The 14,184-nt window shown below is 37.7% G+C and overlaps 1 protein-coding gene across 1 annotated transcript; it reads left to right on the top strand.

Moving 5' to 3' along the window:
* Positions 1-11,525: 11,525 nt before the first annotated feature.
* Positions 11,526-13,640, top strand: LOC142526820 (uncharacterized). Its single transcript, XM_075631429.1, has 3 exons — positions 11,526-11,897; positions 12,041-12,750; positions 12,888-13,640. Exons 2-3 carry the CDS (start codon positions 12,081-12,083, stop codon positions 13,517-13,519), a joined length of 1,302 nt encoding a protein of 433 aa, XP_075487544.1. The 5' UTR covers positions 11,526-11,897; positions 12,041-12,080; the 3' UTR covers positions 13,520-13,640.
* The last annotated feature ends 544 nt before the right edge of the window (positions 13,641-14,184 follow it).

Genomic DNA, 14,184 nt, shown 5'->3' with positions numbered 1-14,184 from the left:
CCTACGATTATCTTTGACGGAGTTGTATTGATATATATTGTACCTGCTGGGTCTGTATTACTGTAGTATTGATCCTTGTACCTTTTGGGGAAAGGAATTGATATCAGTGAATTCTGTGATATATTGTGTACTGCAGTAAAAAGAGAATGAGATTGAATTAGATGGTATTGTACTTGTGTTATCTGATTCTGATTACATTATTGATATTAATATGCTAACAAGTACAGAACTATTATAGATTCTTGCCAGGAGATGGTAAAATTCGGACCTGAAATGGCCGATGAACGAATGATATACGGTAAGGATTCTCGATTTTGAATTCCTTGATATCCGTATTATGTATGATTCGATGATTATCGAAAAGAATGGAATAATTCCTTATGTATTCAGTTGATTACTGAAGTTGAGCCTGTCTGGGAATGATTTGTCAGTAGCAGGAGAGTTGCTATAGTCATTCCATATGAAATTCCGGATTTGTCTTATATCAGGGAGAGTGACTTCAGCCTTGATTTGATATCAGGTATGGATTTCATTTTAGACTTCTGTACAGAATGATATTGATTAAATTGAAAGAACTGAAATGTCAGTTAGAAGATTTACTGCCTAAGAGTTAGAGTTACATATGATTATGTGTTTCTCTGAGAAATACTTCAGTTCTGTATATGGGTTGATAAATCCTGTGTTCCGAACTGTTCTGATGACCTTATGCTCGTTTTATCTATGATATTTTGATATATTCGCAGCGTATAATTGATTGAATCGAACAGTTGAAATTTGTATTGAATATTCTGGAAACTGAGATTGTTGTATACAGAATTATTCGACTATGAATCTAGATTGCAACAGATTGTATTCAGAGTCTGTGATATCTAAAGATAATATACTGATTGATTGTAGCACAGTTGAGACAGTGATTAGATTGTTCAAAACTTGATCTCGATAGTCAGAACAGTATGTCAATCAGAATACCAGGTAGGTAATACTTTATTTTATATAATTAGCTGATTTATTTGTGCCAGATATTTCGAATTTGAAATGACAGGTATTGTCAGAGGCACACAGTAATAGATTCCGTATTATTCTAGTAACAAGAAATGTGTGATAATACGAACGGATAGTTTTGATGTATAACCGAGATCGGTTATGTCAGAGTTTGTATTGAAATGTCTAATTCGATGACAGATGAAGACAAGAAGATAGAAACCAGAAGATTGGTTATACAGATTATCGATTCCTGAATAGAAATAGGAGTACAATTCTATGGATCTGGTGATAGATTTACCAAAATCGTGCCAAAAATGTACCAGAATGTGGTTATGATTGAACGATTGTTCAAATTGGCATATGTATATCGTACTGGATGACGTACAGATATGACAAGACGACTGAGAGGTATGTCAGAAAAGGGGTCAGATGGTATTGAATGTCAGAGTTAATTATATCATACCGTGATTTTTGGTTGATTTAGTACTGTTGACAGAATGTATAATATGATTTATATCTATGGTTTATAGATTGACGGATAGTTGGAGTGAACTATCTAGATACTGGAGGATATCCAGGAACTATAGTGCTGGATTTTCGCACTAGTGACCTGATGTCTTGTCACTTTATGAATTATTGTAAGATAATAGCTATTAGATGAGTATCGAGATAGCTCTAGTCGAGGTATTGTACAGTGAGTACTGCGGATTTTTCCTGAATGGGAATGATATTACGATGATATCTGAGATTGCATTTGATAACAGCTGATGATATTGATTTGATATGAGCTGTTGATTGATATATACGAGTGTTGTGTAGCCAGTATTTGCACTTAATTTTATCAGAATGGTTTGATAGAATGAATTTTCTGAAGTAACCTTGAGTATACATTCCTTCCTTATCTGAATTTATTGTCTGTGATTTCGAGGACGAAATCATATCTTAAAGAGGGAGAAATGTAAGGCCCGAGAATTTGATTACCGTAATCGGAAATGATTTGGGTATATTTACTGTAATCTGATATTAATCTGAGATGATTTCTTGATTAATTGAAGTGATTATAGACGGAACGTATTAGACCGGAAAAGGTGAGAAAAGACGCGAAATATATGTGTAAGGAGGTGTGCTCGCGCACATGCGCGACGTAATGCGCGAGCCATGCGTGGAGTGGACAGAAGACCCCGCGCATATGCGCGGCGTGAGGACGCGCATATGCGAGAGGTGTCCAGTAGCCTAGTGGAGTGCTCGGCGCATATGCGCGAGCAGGGCAGAAAGGTTGGCGCACATGCGCGGCAGAAGGCGCGCATATGCGCGAGTAAGGGGAGGCACGAGACAGTAGGTCTCGCGCATATGCGCGACTTATGTGCGCGCATATGCGCGAGTAGTCCAGTGGTTGGATAAGGCTTCCGGCGCATATGCGCGGACTTTGAGCGCGCATATGCGCGAGTCATGCAGAACAAGAACAAGCCATTTGGCCTCACCGTGCGACGTGGATATACATATATATATATATATATATATATATGTACATGCAAATCTTTCCTCAGAAAAGAACCGAGGGTCTCCAAAGGAAAAATTGATTTTGTGCTTCAAGTTACAATCGTTCCAAATCCGTCTGTCCGAATTGTAATCCGACTTCAGTACCGAGTTCCTATCGACGTAGGCTACAACGGGACGTAAGTTTTGTTACGTTTTGACATGTTCTGAAATTATGATATTGTTGGAATTGAATACACGTCATATATGTTGTTCTTGACATGTTAGACATCATAGAATCGAAGTCAGGTTAAGAAACAGACTGATTATGTGATTGTTATGATTTTTGGAATTGATTAATTGAGATTCGATATCAGATTTGTATTGTTATTGAAATTATGAGTTGCACCGATATCGATTATGAGTTCTGGTATTATATCTGTGATGTTGGGACTGACGGGGTTATCGAGACTGTATTGTTATGCCGTCGAAAGATCAGTTGATTGATATTGATCAGATTCGATATTGATTGAGATGGTATTGTGATATCATATGTCGATGGGCATTGATCAGATTATGTTTTGATTTGAGTATTAATCAGAACAGGTTTTGAACTGAGTTATGTACTGATATTGTATCTATTCGAATGTCATTATCAGATTGGATATGGACAGAGTTGACTTCAATACTTCGTCTTCGTCGGATCGAGAAGATAAATGTATAAATTAATGTTGAGTTGGGATTGCACAACTCGAGTGAGGTTTGGCTCGAGTTTCCCTAAATCACATACTTTACCTTATTGTATTAATTTGATTGATGTACTTGTTCTCTTGATTTATAGACATCAGGTATTAGACGAGTAATCTTGTGACAGAAGTGCCTGATAGTGGTGGGATCGCCACGGGCACATTGCACGGTGTCACAAGATAATGTATTGGCGAGTGTGCCAAAGTCTGTCACCGGATGTTTGGCTATCGATGTGGATAGAATTATAACTTCTTCTATTACTGATGATCGATATTATATCGATGTGGATAGAATTGGAGCTTCTTCTTCTATTACTGGTGATCGGTACCGTATCGATGTGGATAGAATCATAACTTCTTCTATTACTGGTGATCGATATTATATCGATGTGGATAGAATTGGAGTTCTTTCTATTACTGGTGATCGATACTATACCGATGTGGATAGAATATGAGCTTCTTCTATTATTGGTGATCGATACCATATCGATGTGGATAGAATTGGTATTTCTTTTATTACTGGTGATCGATATCTTATCGACGTGGATAGAACTGGAGTCTTTTCTATTACTGTTGGTCGATATGGGAATGCTGACTTCTGGAAACCGGGATCCCTAGACTAGGATTGAGTCTAGTCTTAAATGTGACGTCTCGTTTTGGAAGAGTTTGCATTCGACTATGGGTACGAAGTTGCTGTTTAGCACAGCTTTCCATCCGCAGACAGATGGACAGTCGGAGCGAGTTATTCAGATCTTAGAGGATATTCTCCGTGCTTGCGTCATTGATTTCTCTGGGAGTTGGGAGTCGAACTTACCATTGGTAGAGTTCACCTATAACAACAGTTTCCAGTCGTCTATAGGTATGGCTCCGTATGAAGCACTGTATGGCCGCAAGTGTAGATCTCCTGTTCATTGGGATGAAGTAAGAGAGAGAGCAGAGTTGGGTCCAGAGATTGTTCAGCAGGCAGCAGATGTAGTAGTCAAGATCCGTGATAGGATGAGGACTGCTCAGAGCCGACAGAAGAGTTATGCCGATCAGCGGATGAGAGACTTAGATTTTGCAGTGGGCGATCATGTTTTCGTGAAAGTGACACCTATGAAGGGTGTCATGAGATTTGGAAAGAAAGGGAAGCTCAGTCCGAGATTCATTGGACCGTTTGAGATCCTCGACAGAGTTGGGACGCTAGTATATCGTGTGGCTCTTCCGCCGAATCTGGCCGGAGTACACAATGTGTTCCACGTCTCCATGCTGAGCAAGTATATGGCAAATCCTTCGCATGTGCTGAATTTCGAGCCGTTGCAGCTTACTCCGAACTTATCTTATGAGGAGAGACCCGTGGAGATCCTAGACAGGCAGGAGAAGAAGCTTCGGAACAAGCTTGTTAAGCGAGTTAAAGTCAAATGGCTTAACCATTCTGAGGAGGAAGCTACGTGGGAGTCTGAGTCAGAGATGAGGGAGCGTTACCCCGAGTTATTCGGTGAGTTCTAATTTCGAGGACGAAATTTCTTTTAAGGGGGGAAGGATTGTAGAACCCGTAAATCAGTAGACGTATAAGCCATGCATAATTCTAGATTTTTAAATTTAATTGACTTCATTGCATGATTATTTTAAATGCATTTATTTGAAGTTAATTATTCATTATTTCAATTCAATAGTTTGATTTTTAGCATTTCAGTTATTTCAGTGAGGCCGGACCGGAGTTGGAGTTTTGAGATAGAATTTAAGATCCAGAAAATATTTTCAGAGGTTAATTTAGCTAGCAAGTAAGTTCATTTAAGTTAGTAAGGATGTTTTGAGAATTTAATTTAAGTTACTTGAGGTGAGTAGAAAATAAGCTCATTTAAGTTATTTAATTAAGGGGTTAGCTCACTAAATTATTTAAGGGATTAGTGAGGCTTTTAAGAGTTATTAATTTAGTAAATAAACAACATTTCCCCTTTATTTTATCATGCATTTTCGGCCACCCCTAGTTGCCAGAAGACTCATTTTCCAACTCATCAACTTTGACCAATTCTTTGCATGTAATTAGTAGGATAATTCTAGGATTTTTGAGAGCACAATTTAATTAAATAAATGGACATATCCTAGACTAGAAAATAAGCAATAATCGGCCATCACCATTCTAGAAACACCCAACATAGATTTGATATCAAACCATAATTCAAAATTCAAAATGAGAAGACTTGATCTTGATTCTTTCCTTATATCTTGCACCCACTTCCTTCACCCTCCTAACCATTTTTCCCCCCCTCTCATTTTCAAAAATTCAGAGTGAAATCAGACCCCTTTTCAGTAGAAAAATCGTGAGCCATAGCTAGGGAGAAAGGCAAGAAAAAATCGAGAGTAAAGAAAACAAGAGAAGCGCTCCATCTCCTCCGTGCCGCGTCGTCGTCGTTTCGTTCGTTTTCTTTCGAAACGAAACCAGGCATGTCTAGATTCTTTCAAAACCTCAATCAAGTCATATTATCATTTATTTTTCAGTACATGATCAAGATTTATCATTTCAAAAACCGAAATTTTCAGTAGACAAGAAACGAAAATTCTGCACAGATTTTTTATCGACTTCCATGCTTCACGATTGGTATGTTTTGTTTCGATTTCAGGGATGGATCGTTCCAGGGGCTCGAGGCTGCATATGGACATGTACTAGGACATGTTAGGGCCATGTTAGAACGTTTATTTCAGTCCCATTCTTGCTGGAAAAAACAGAAATGACAGCAACACCATTTGTGTCCCTTTTTGAGTTCGAAAAATTTCAGTTTTTATGTCAAGGGGTTGGATCTGACCTTGGCTGCCCTAAGGGCTCTTAGCCATGGTTGGATCACTCCCCTAGCATGTCTAAGACGTGACTAAGTTGCCCTTTTGGTGGCTTGGTCCATGGCTCATCGGTTTTTAATAAAAACATCACAACAGCCCCTATACCCCTTCGGCTACTTCGGTTGGACAGCTTTTGGTTCGTTTCTTTTGGTTGCTTGGTATGCATCTTGGTTGGCCTATGGCCCTTAGCCACGGTTCATATCATGCTCCTAGATGTCTAGATCGTGCCATGGTCAATCAAATGGCCACTGGAACGACGCAAGACATCGATCTAAGCAAAACACTACACACGCATGCACGTTGGCTCTCGGTTGGACCCTTCGGTTGAGTTATGGTGTGATGCGGATTGTGGCTGGCCTAGGACCCTTAGCCATGGTTCAAATCATTCCTTGGGATGTTGGTAAGAGCCTCTGGTCGGTGGTTCACGCCCCAATGGCCGGTAGTCTCGAAAACAACACAAGTTACACGGGTGTGCAGCTGCTGGAAATTTACAGCAAGTTGCTGTGTCGTTTAGAAGGCTCGTTTGAGTTCTTGGTTGGCTTTTAGCACATGGCCTTGGACTGGACAATGCCTCATTGAGTTGGAAAGGTCATGTTTTTGACCGTTCGTGATTCGGATCATTTTTGAGGTCGTACGAGAATTTACGGTGCAATGTGCCAAATTGACTCTCGAAAGAGCGTTTCGTGTTTTGGTCTCCATTCCACCTAGATTTCGACCCTATCATTTTAGGAGCATTATTTTATGATTTTTCAGCGTATTTTAATCATGACTATACGTCGGTTCGGTGTCGGTTCAGGTTGGCTCGGAGTCATGATTAAATGCGAAGTCATTAGGCGTCATAGTCGCATCTTTTGAACGTAAATTGCATAGTTGGTCAAGTTTAAGCTATTGCATATTTTTCATGGCACAGTTAGGTTGCAGCGAGCCTGGGGACGATCCAATCCAATCCAGTTGGTAAAATTACAGGAATTTTCATTACGCCAGTTAATTATTTTACGTGCATTAAATAGAAAATGATTATTTTTGAGATTTATGCGATATGGCTTGTGGTTCATTCACTATGTGGGAGTGTTATTTTATACGGTCGCCAGTGACCGATCAGTTTAGTATGGTACCACCCGGTCGCCAGTGACCGGCCAGCTCAGTTCAGTTTCAGCCTCCCCGGTAGCCAGTTACCGATCAGTTCAGCTTAGTGCAGGGGCCACAGGCGTAAAACATAATCTCAACAGAAAATTTTACCAGTTATTTCAGTACAGGCTCCAAGGAGCAACACATTTTTACTGTGATTATCAGTTCAGTTATGCACGTTTTATAATTGCTCAGTACAGATTATTTTCAGCATGTCTCAGGACATGATATTTTATCCCATGCATATTTTAATTCCGATTTTTACTCGTTAGATGCGATATATGCATGCTGAGTCTTTAGGCTCACTAGACTTGATTGTTGTAGGTACTGATGAGGCCAGGGCCGAGGGCGGGGACCAGTGAGCCAGCTTGGGTCGGCAGTAGTGGCACCCGAGGACCTCAGTGCAGCAGTTGTTATTTTATTCCGCAAACAATTTTTATCAGTCGTTGGATAATTTTTAAATTGTTATTGTTGGCAAAACTTTATTTTCTTCCGCTGCTATTATTTTAAACATTGAACTTGATTCATCAGTCGATTTTATGAATGAGGCCATTTAAGTTCTTTTAAAAAGAAAATTTTTTAATTTTCCGCAAATTTTCAAGCAAGGAGTTCTAGGCCCTTTTCATGATTTATACTGAGAATGTAATTCTCACCGGAGTTATCCGGCTGTTGTCTTGTTTGTATGTGTGCATGACAACAGGTGGGATAGAATCAGGGTCAAGAAGAGAACGAGGCTGGACTAGATAGCGTGGAGATCCGGGCTTCGAAGCAACTTAGGATTCAGCACTGATATATAGTTGAACCTAGTTGAATTCTTGTAGATAATACAAGATTTGTATAATTATGTTTAATATGTAATCTGAATTGAATTACATTACGTTTCCGCTTTGTATTTAAAAAAAAAAAATTTAGACCATGTTTATTATAATTGGTTGAATCATTCCTGAAGACGATTAAGGAATGAATTAGCGTCCGGGTCCCCACAGTTGGGGTGTGACGTATCGTCGATGTTATTGTTGAAGTGTGAGGTTATTTATGATTGATTGCCCAGAAACGGCAAATGAGGTATTTCTGTTATCATTTCAGTTATATCTTATGTTGTTGTTAATATAACTGTTATGTATTACGATGATGATTGTTGTGTATGCTCACCTTTTGGGGGCTGTTTCTGTTGGACAGGTTACATGACTATGCTGTGAGACATGATAGAGGTAAAGGACTAGGTGTGTCTAGTCAAACAGTCCTGTAGTTGATAGTAGATAGAGACAATATAGTTTATTGTTTTATTTGAGTTGTGTGTATGTATTTATTATACTGTTTCTGCTGCACTGATGTAGATAGTGTGATGATTGCACTATTTTGTCGTATATGCATTATATTATTACGTCGTTGAAAATAAATTTTTTATGCATATGACGTCATATGTTATATGATTACGTGGCAAGGTTTGGGGCGCCACATTACTTATGAATTTACTAACGAACATATTCACGAGCTAACGAGCCGAATATCGTAGAGCTTGAGCTTGGTTCGTTTATCTTAACGAACCTCATTATCGAATCGAGCTTCGAATAGCTCGCAAACGGTTTGGTTCATTTATATCCCTAATCACTTGACATGCACGAGTTTGGAGCAAACAAGTGCTGCATGATATCATGACAACATGCATTATAATGCATAATATAATTATTGAAGACGAAAGGGAATTGAATGTGCCAGTCACAGATTATCGCGAGGCACCCATCCCAGATGTTGAAATGGCACGTGATGAGCATGTCCGATTTCAAGAGTTTCTTTCACGCCATCGTAAAATAAAAGATAAATCGGCTCACTATGCACTCCGAGATGCTCTTATTGACCATTTGTGGGAGCCTGGGAGGAGTACAGTAATTCGGAATATTAGTATTTTTAATGGTCAATTTGTGTGTTGTTCTTTAAATCATGTGTCGTTTATGTTTATCTTGATTTATATTTTATGTCTGTTTGATGAATGTTGTCTTTTGTTTGTAATTTGATGACAAAATAAATGTATTTTTTCTCGAATACACATGTAGTTGTGTTATGTTTAGCGAATTAATTAAGTTTAGTTAAATAATACATTATGAAATTAATTAATTATATGTGTGTGTATTTGAAAATGAAATAAATTAGAGAAATGCAATATTTGATAATATTTAAAAGATATGGGTTAAAAATAAAATAAATTAAAGAAATAGAGTATTTCATAATATTTAAAGGAAATGGGTTGAAAATGAAATAAATTAAAGAAATAGAATATTTGGTAATATTTAGAGGATATGTGTTGGATAATGTTTTTGAAAATATAAATAATGAATCTCTATTTTAGAGGATAGATGATGAAAAATAGAAGATATGAGTTGGAGATGGCCTAACTATTAGTTTGATCTAAGCATCAGTAAAACTATGTCGTAAAAAAATTTGATACTCTCCATGAGAAAGAGTTGGGCCACCTAGAGGTACAATAAGGAGGAAATGTGTTTCGGAAAAAATATATATTTTATTTAAGTTATTCATGTAAAAATATTGTTTTTATGTCAAATTATTATTATTTTTTTATTGTAAACAATGTAGGGTTGAATCTTAAAAAATAAGCTAGTTCTCCAATGCAAAGCAAGAGTAGCTAACGAATAAGCAGACGAGGACTCTACCACCTAAAGACATATGCTACCGGAGAAATTAAGACTCAGGAGCGTCCTGCCCTAAATGTTTTGCTACTGGCCGTGAGTTCATCCGTGATGGGTAGTGCTTATTGGGCTATTGAACTGCTCTCGAAACCACTAGCGTAGCGGCCCAGGGCTGGTTCGTGTAAATAACTTAATTGCAAGCGTTTTTAATTTTATTTTTTTTAACAATACTTATATTAAATCAAATTTGGAAAATTACACTAGAAATCAGAGTAAGCAAATGAGTAGTTCGACCTGTTAGATCAGACAGAGAAACAGCCTCCTTCCTATAGTATGAACAGAACTTGAAATAAAACGTACAAGATGAGATTTCTCCTTCGACCATTAAATTCTGATTCGGAAAAATCCAACGATTCACTCACAATCTTGGCATGGATTCAACAATTACATGATGGACATTCTAATATTTCAATTTAAAAAGTTAGAAAAAAATATCATTATCAATTTTTTATACGGACCGCACCAAGAGCCGTAGCAGCCTAGTACTAATAATGTGTAATAATATGAAATAGATTATGTTTTGCATAAAGTAGGATAATTACAACCCTCTTCATGATTACATTCCGAATTCCGAGTAGTATAATTATATAATTTCTACGTTCTCTTTAATATTCCGACAATGGAAGCAAAGTGGACATAGATATTGGTGTTCAAAGGTAATAATAACAACGAGCCCCTGGATTTTGCAACTCATCCTGAAATTAATGCACTGGTTTTAAAACATCAATCAAATAATTAAATAACAAAAACAAATTTGATCTATCATATCCATATGTATATCTATATGTAGGATCGAACGTTTGACATTTTATCAAAAGTTATAGTTAATAGTAATGATGCAACTCAAATCTTTTAAACCGTACAGCAGTTCAAGCACCACGATTCGATCGTTCTACCAAGCAGAGACAATTATTGCATCCAATAATCTCCTTCTCAATAATTGCACTCCTTGTAATCAATAAAAATCGAACTCGTGACCTTGACTCTGATACCAATTATAAGACCGAACGTTTGTCGCTTTACCAAAAGTTATAGCTAGTAGTAATGGTGCAATTTAAATCTTTTAAACCGTACAACAGCTCAAACACCATGATTCGATCGCTCTACCAAACAGAGACAATTATTGCACCCGACACTATCTTTATTTTTTAATACAAGTTCAACTTGTTCTTTCTAATTATTTTGTGATATTGAAACATACATTACCAAAAATAATTATAATCTCTATTCAAAATCCAGAATACTGAATACATGGATTGCAAATTTGTTCATAAAACTGTTTTGGCCTCTACGCTTCTACGTAGATTTTGTTCGCTAAAACGTATAAAAATTTATTTATCTGTCTCAATTATATTGATTTTTTTTTGTTGAAATATATAGATTTGGCAATATTATTTCTATATTTTTCTAATATACTTTTATTTAATTTGAAGTTTGGTAATTACTAACTATGGCAAACTTGTCTATAAGGATTCATTGAGAATAATGACACAAATGAATTTTTTTTGTCTGATTGTGTAAAAAGAAAGCGTCGTGTATAATTTGGGACAAAAGGTGCTAAGTTTTCTCGACGAGTCTTTGAATTCTATTTGCTGAATAGGATCTGGCGGTGTTCACGGAATATTATTTACTGTTTGTAAACAGGACTTCATTTAATCAGAAGAATCGATGCCCGTGAATATACAGTTAATTTTGAAAGAAGTGTCGTGTCAGTCAATTTCAAATACATTTGCCACTTTTATTAATTCTTCCTTTACTGTCTGCACCATTTTAATGTCATTTACTTGGTGTCGCTGGAGCCTAACTTTAATCAATCCATCTATTTTTTCTCTGTCTGTTATCTCAAATGTTTCCTGTCCATTGTCATCTTCTTCTCCACTCAAGATTCCCGATGTTCTTCTATTCCCATTCATTATATCTATATAATCTTCTGTCTTCCTTAATAATAATATATTTCTGCTAATATAACTGGGTTGAATTTGGATTTGCTATGCATGCAGTCAATGCAACGAAGTTTAGTGATGGTGTTTCTTGAAAACAGGTGTATTTATTAGTTGCTGCTTTCTGAGACGAGGCATGTCGAAATAGCTGATGTTTGGCCTCTTTTTTCATATCAGCCAATCGGATTTTGATTTTGAAACTCTTGTGAAAAAGCCAAAAAAAAGTTTTCTTTTTTTGAAAAAGGAAGAAGGATTTTTGAAGCTCAGCTGAGAGTGATAAAGAAATGTGGGAGAAGAAGAATGATGCGCAGACTGTATGGTTCTCTTTAAAGAAATCTTTTCATTGCAAATCACAGCAGTCGGATGTATATGTTCCGAAGACGAGGAAGCAGTTGAGTTCGATTTTGACTAGGAAAGCTGGTAGGTCTGGTTGTTCCAGGTCTATTGCGAATCTGAAAGATGTAATTCATGGAAGCAAGAGGCACATGGAGAAGCCCCCCAGTTGTAGCCCAAGATCCATTGGCAGCAGTGAGTTTCTCACCCCAATTACCCACGAAGTCATTCTGAGCAACTCCAGATGTGAGCTTAAGATCACTGGTTGTGGTGGATTTCATGACTCTTTTAGCAGCGCCAGCGGGGGTGGCGGAACATTTGTGGGCACTCTGAGGCCGGGGACACCAGGGCCTGGAGGGCAACCCACAATGCACTACTTTAATCCTGCGTTCAGGAATTCAGCAACTCCACCAAGAAAGACAGCCGCTGCCAATCTTTTGAAAGAAAGGGAAGGTTTTGGGCATGGCGGTTCTGCACATTTCCCCTCTTACAAAAGGGCATCTTTTGCCAGTGATAATAATAACTCTAGTGGATTCGGTTCTTCTGTTGCTTGCCACAAGTGTGGAGAACAGTTTGTGAAGTGGGAGTTTCTTGAATCACATCACCTCTCCAAGCATGCCGGTAAATATATATTTCTCAATTTTTTCCTTGTTTCTTAATTAAGTTTCTCCAATTTTTAAATTCTTGAGCGCAATTTCTTGGCAAGACTCTTCAACCAAATTACATCCAATCTGATATTTTAACCACTTTTTACACAGTGACCGAACTTCTGGAGGGTGATTCATCCCGGAAAATAGTAGAAATAATCTGCGGATCAAGCTGGCTAAAATCCGAGAATCCTTGTGTTAGGATCGAAAGGGTACTGAAAGTTCATAATATGCAGAAAACACTGTCCAGATTTGAGGAATACAGGGAGACAGTGAAGTTTAAAGCCAACAAGCTTCCTAAGAAACATCCACGTTGTTTAGCAGATGGCAACGAACTCTTAAGGTTCTATGGAACAACTCTAACATGTTCCCTGGGAATGAATGGATCCTCGAGCCTCTGCATCTCCGACAGATGCTCCGTCTGTCGCATTATACGGCAGGGATTTTCGACCAACAGGGAACTCAGAGGTGGCGTAGGCGTTTTCACGACGAGCACGAGTGGGAGAGCTTTCGAATCAATAGAAATGCACGAGGATGATTCTTCAATTAGGAAAGCGCTGATAGTGTGCAGGGTGATTGCGGGGAGGGTGCATCGGCCATTGGATAACATCCAAGAAATGGCTCAACAAACAGGGTTCGATTCTTTGGCGGGTAAAGTTGGTCTTTATTCGAATATTGAGGAACTTTACCTGCTTAATGCTAGGGCTCTTCTTCCTTGTTTTGTGATTATTTGCAAAAACTGAAGATCACAAGCTGAAAAATCCTCACTCAATATGTGTAATTTTCTTTGTTGAAGGTAATATAATATGCATTCTTCTTTACTTTGTTTGATTAAGCTCAATAGACACTCATTCTATGTGTGTGTTCTCGTTTGCGTCTTGTTGCATTCCAACACAATTTCGGCTTATATCATCCAATATAAAGAATAGCTCGTAAGCACAATTTTGTCAATCTTAAATTAGTTTGTCATAGATGTCCGACGTTAAAACTAATAAAATAAATAAAAAATAGCTTATAAGCAAAGGTGAGATATATCTTCCGATAGTGAAGCCTTATATTATATACTTCTTGTGTTTATAACCTAAGGTAGTGCCTTGAAATGTCCACCCTCGCATTGAAACTGAATCAAAAGCCAATGAAAAACCCCTCCGGTGAATCTTTAAAGGCATAAAAGCTTGCATTAATCAAGAAGTATACATTAGTACAGATGGGAATCCTCGTGCATAGTTGAAGTAAAAGACAAAAACAAAGCCACTGGACCTCAGTAATGATTTTTGGCTACGTTCCACGGGAATATCGCAAAAGGGAATCTTCAAATCCTCAAAAATAACGAGGAACACTAATTTATTCCAGTATATAAGGGGAGAGAATGAATTGTTTTGGAGAGAAAATGTAATCCATAAACTAG

The sequence above is a fragment of the Primulina tabacum genome, chromosome 15, assembly GCF_025594145.1.
Source record: "Primulina tabacum isolate GXHZ01 chromosome 15, ASM2559414v2, whole genome shotgun sequence".
Classification (NCBI taxonomy): domain Eukaryota; kingdom Viridiplantae; phylum Streptophyta; class Magnoliopsida; order Lamiales; family Gesneriaceae; genus Primulina; species Primulina tabacum.
Note: the sequence above shows the minus strand (reverse complement) of the source record. Positions and strands in the feature narration are given on the sequence as shown.

What these genes read in the sequence shown, in the direction of transcription:
- LOC142526820 (XM_075631429.1), top strand. Translation starts at nt 12,081, where the DNA reads ATGTGGGAGAAGAAGAATGATGCGCAGACTGTATGGTTCTCTTTAAAG. An exon ending in TCACCTCTCCAAGCATGCCG is followed by an intron (nt 12,751 to 12,887) that starts GTAAATATATAT and finishes CTTTTTACACAG; the next exon opens with TGACCGAACTTCTGGAGGGT.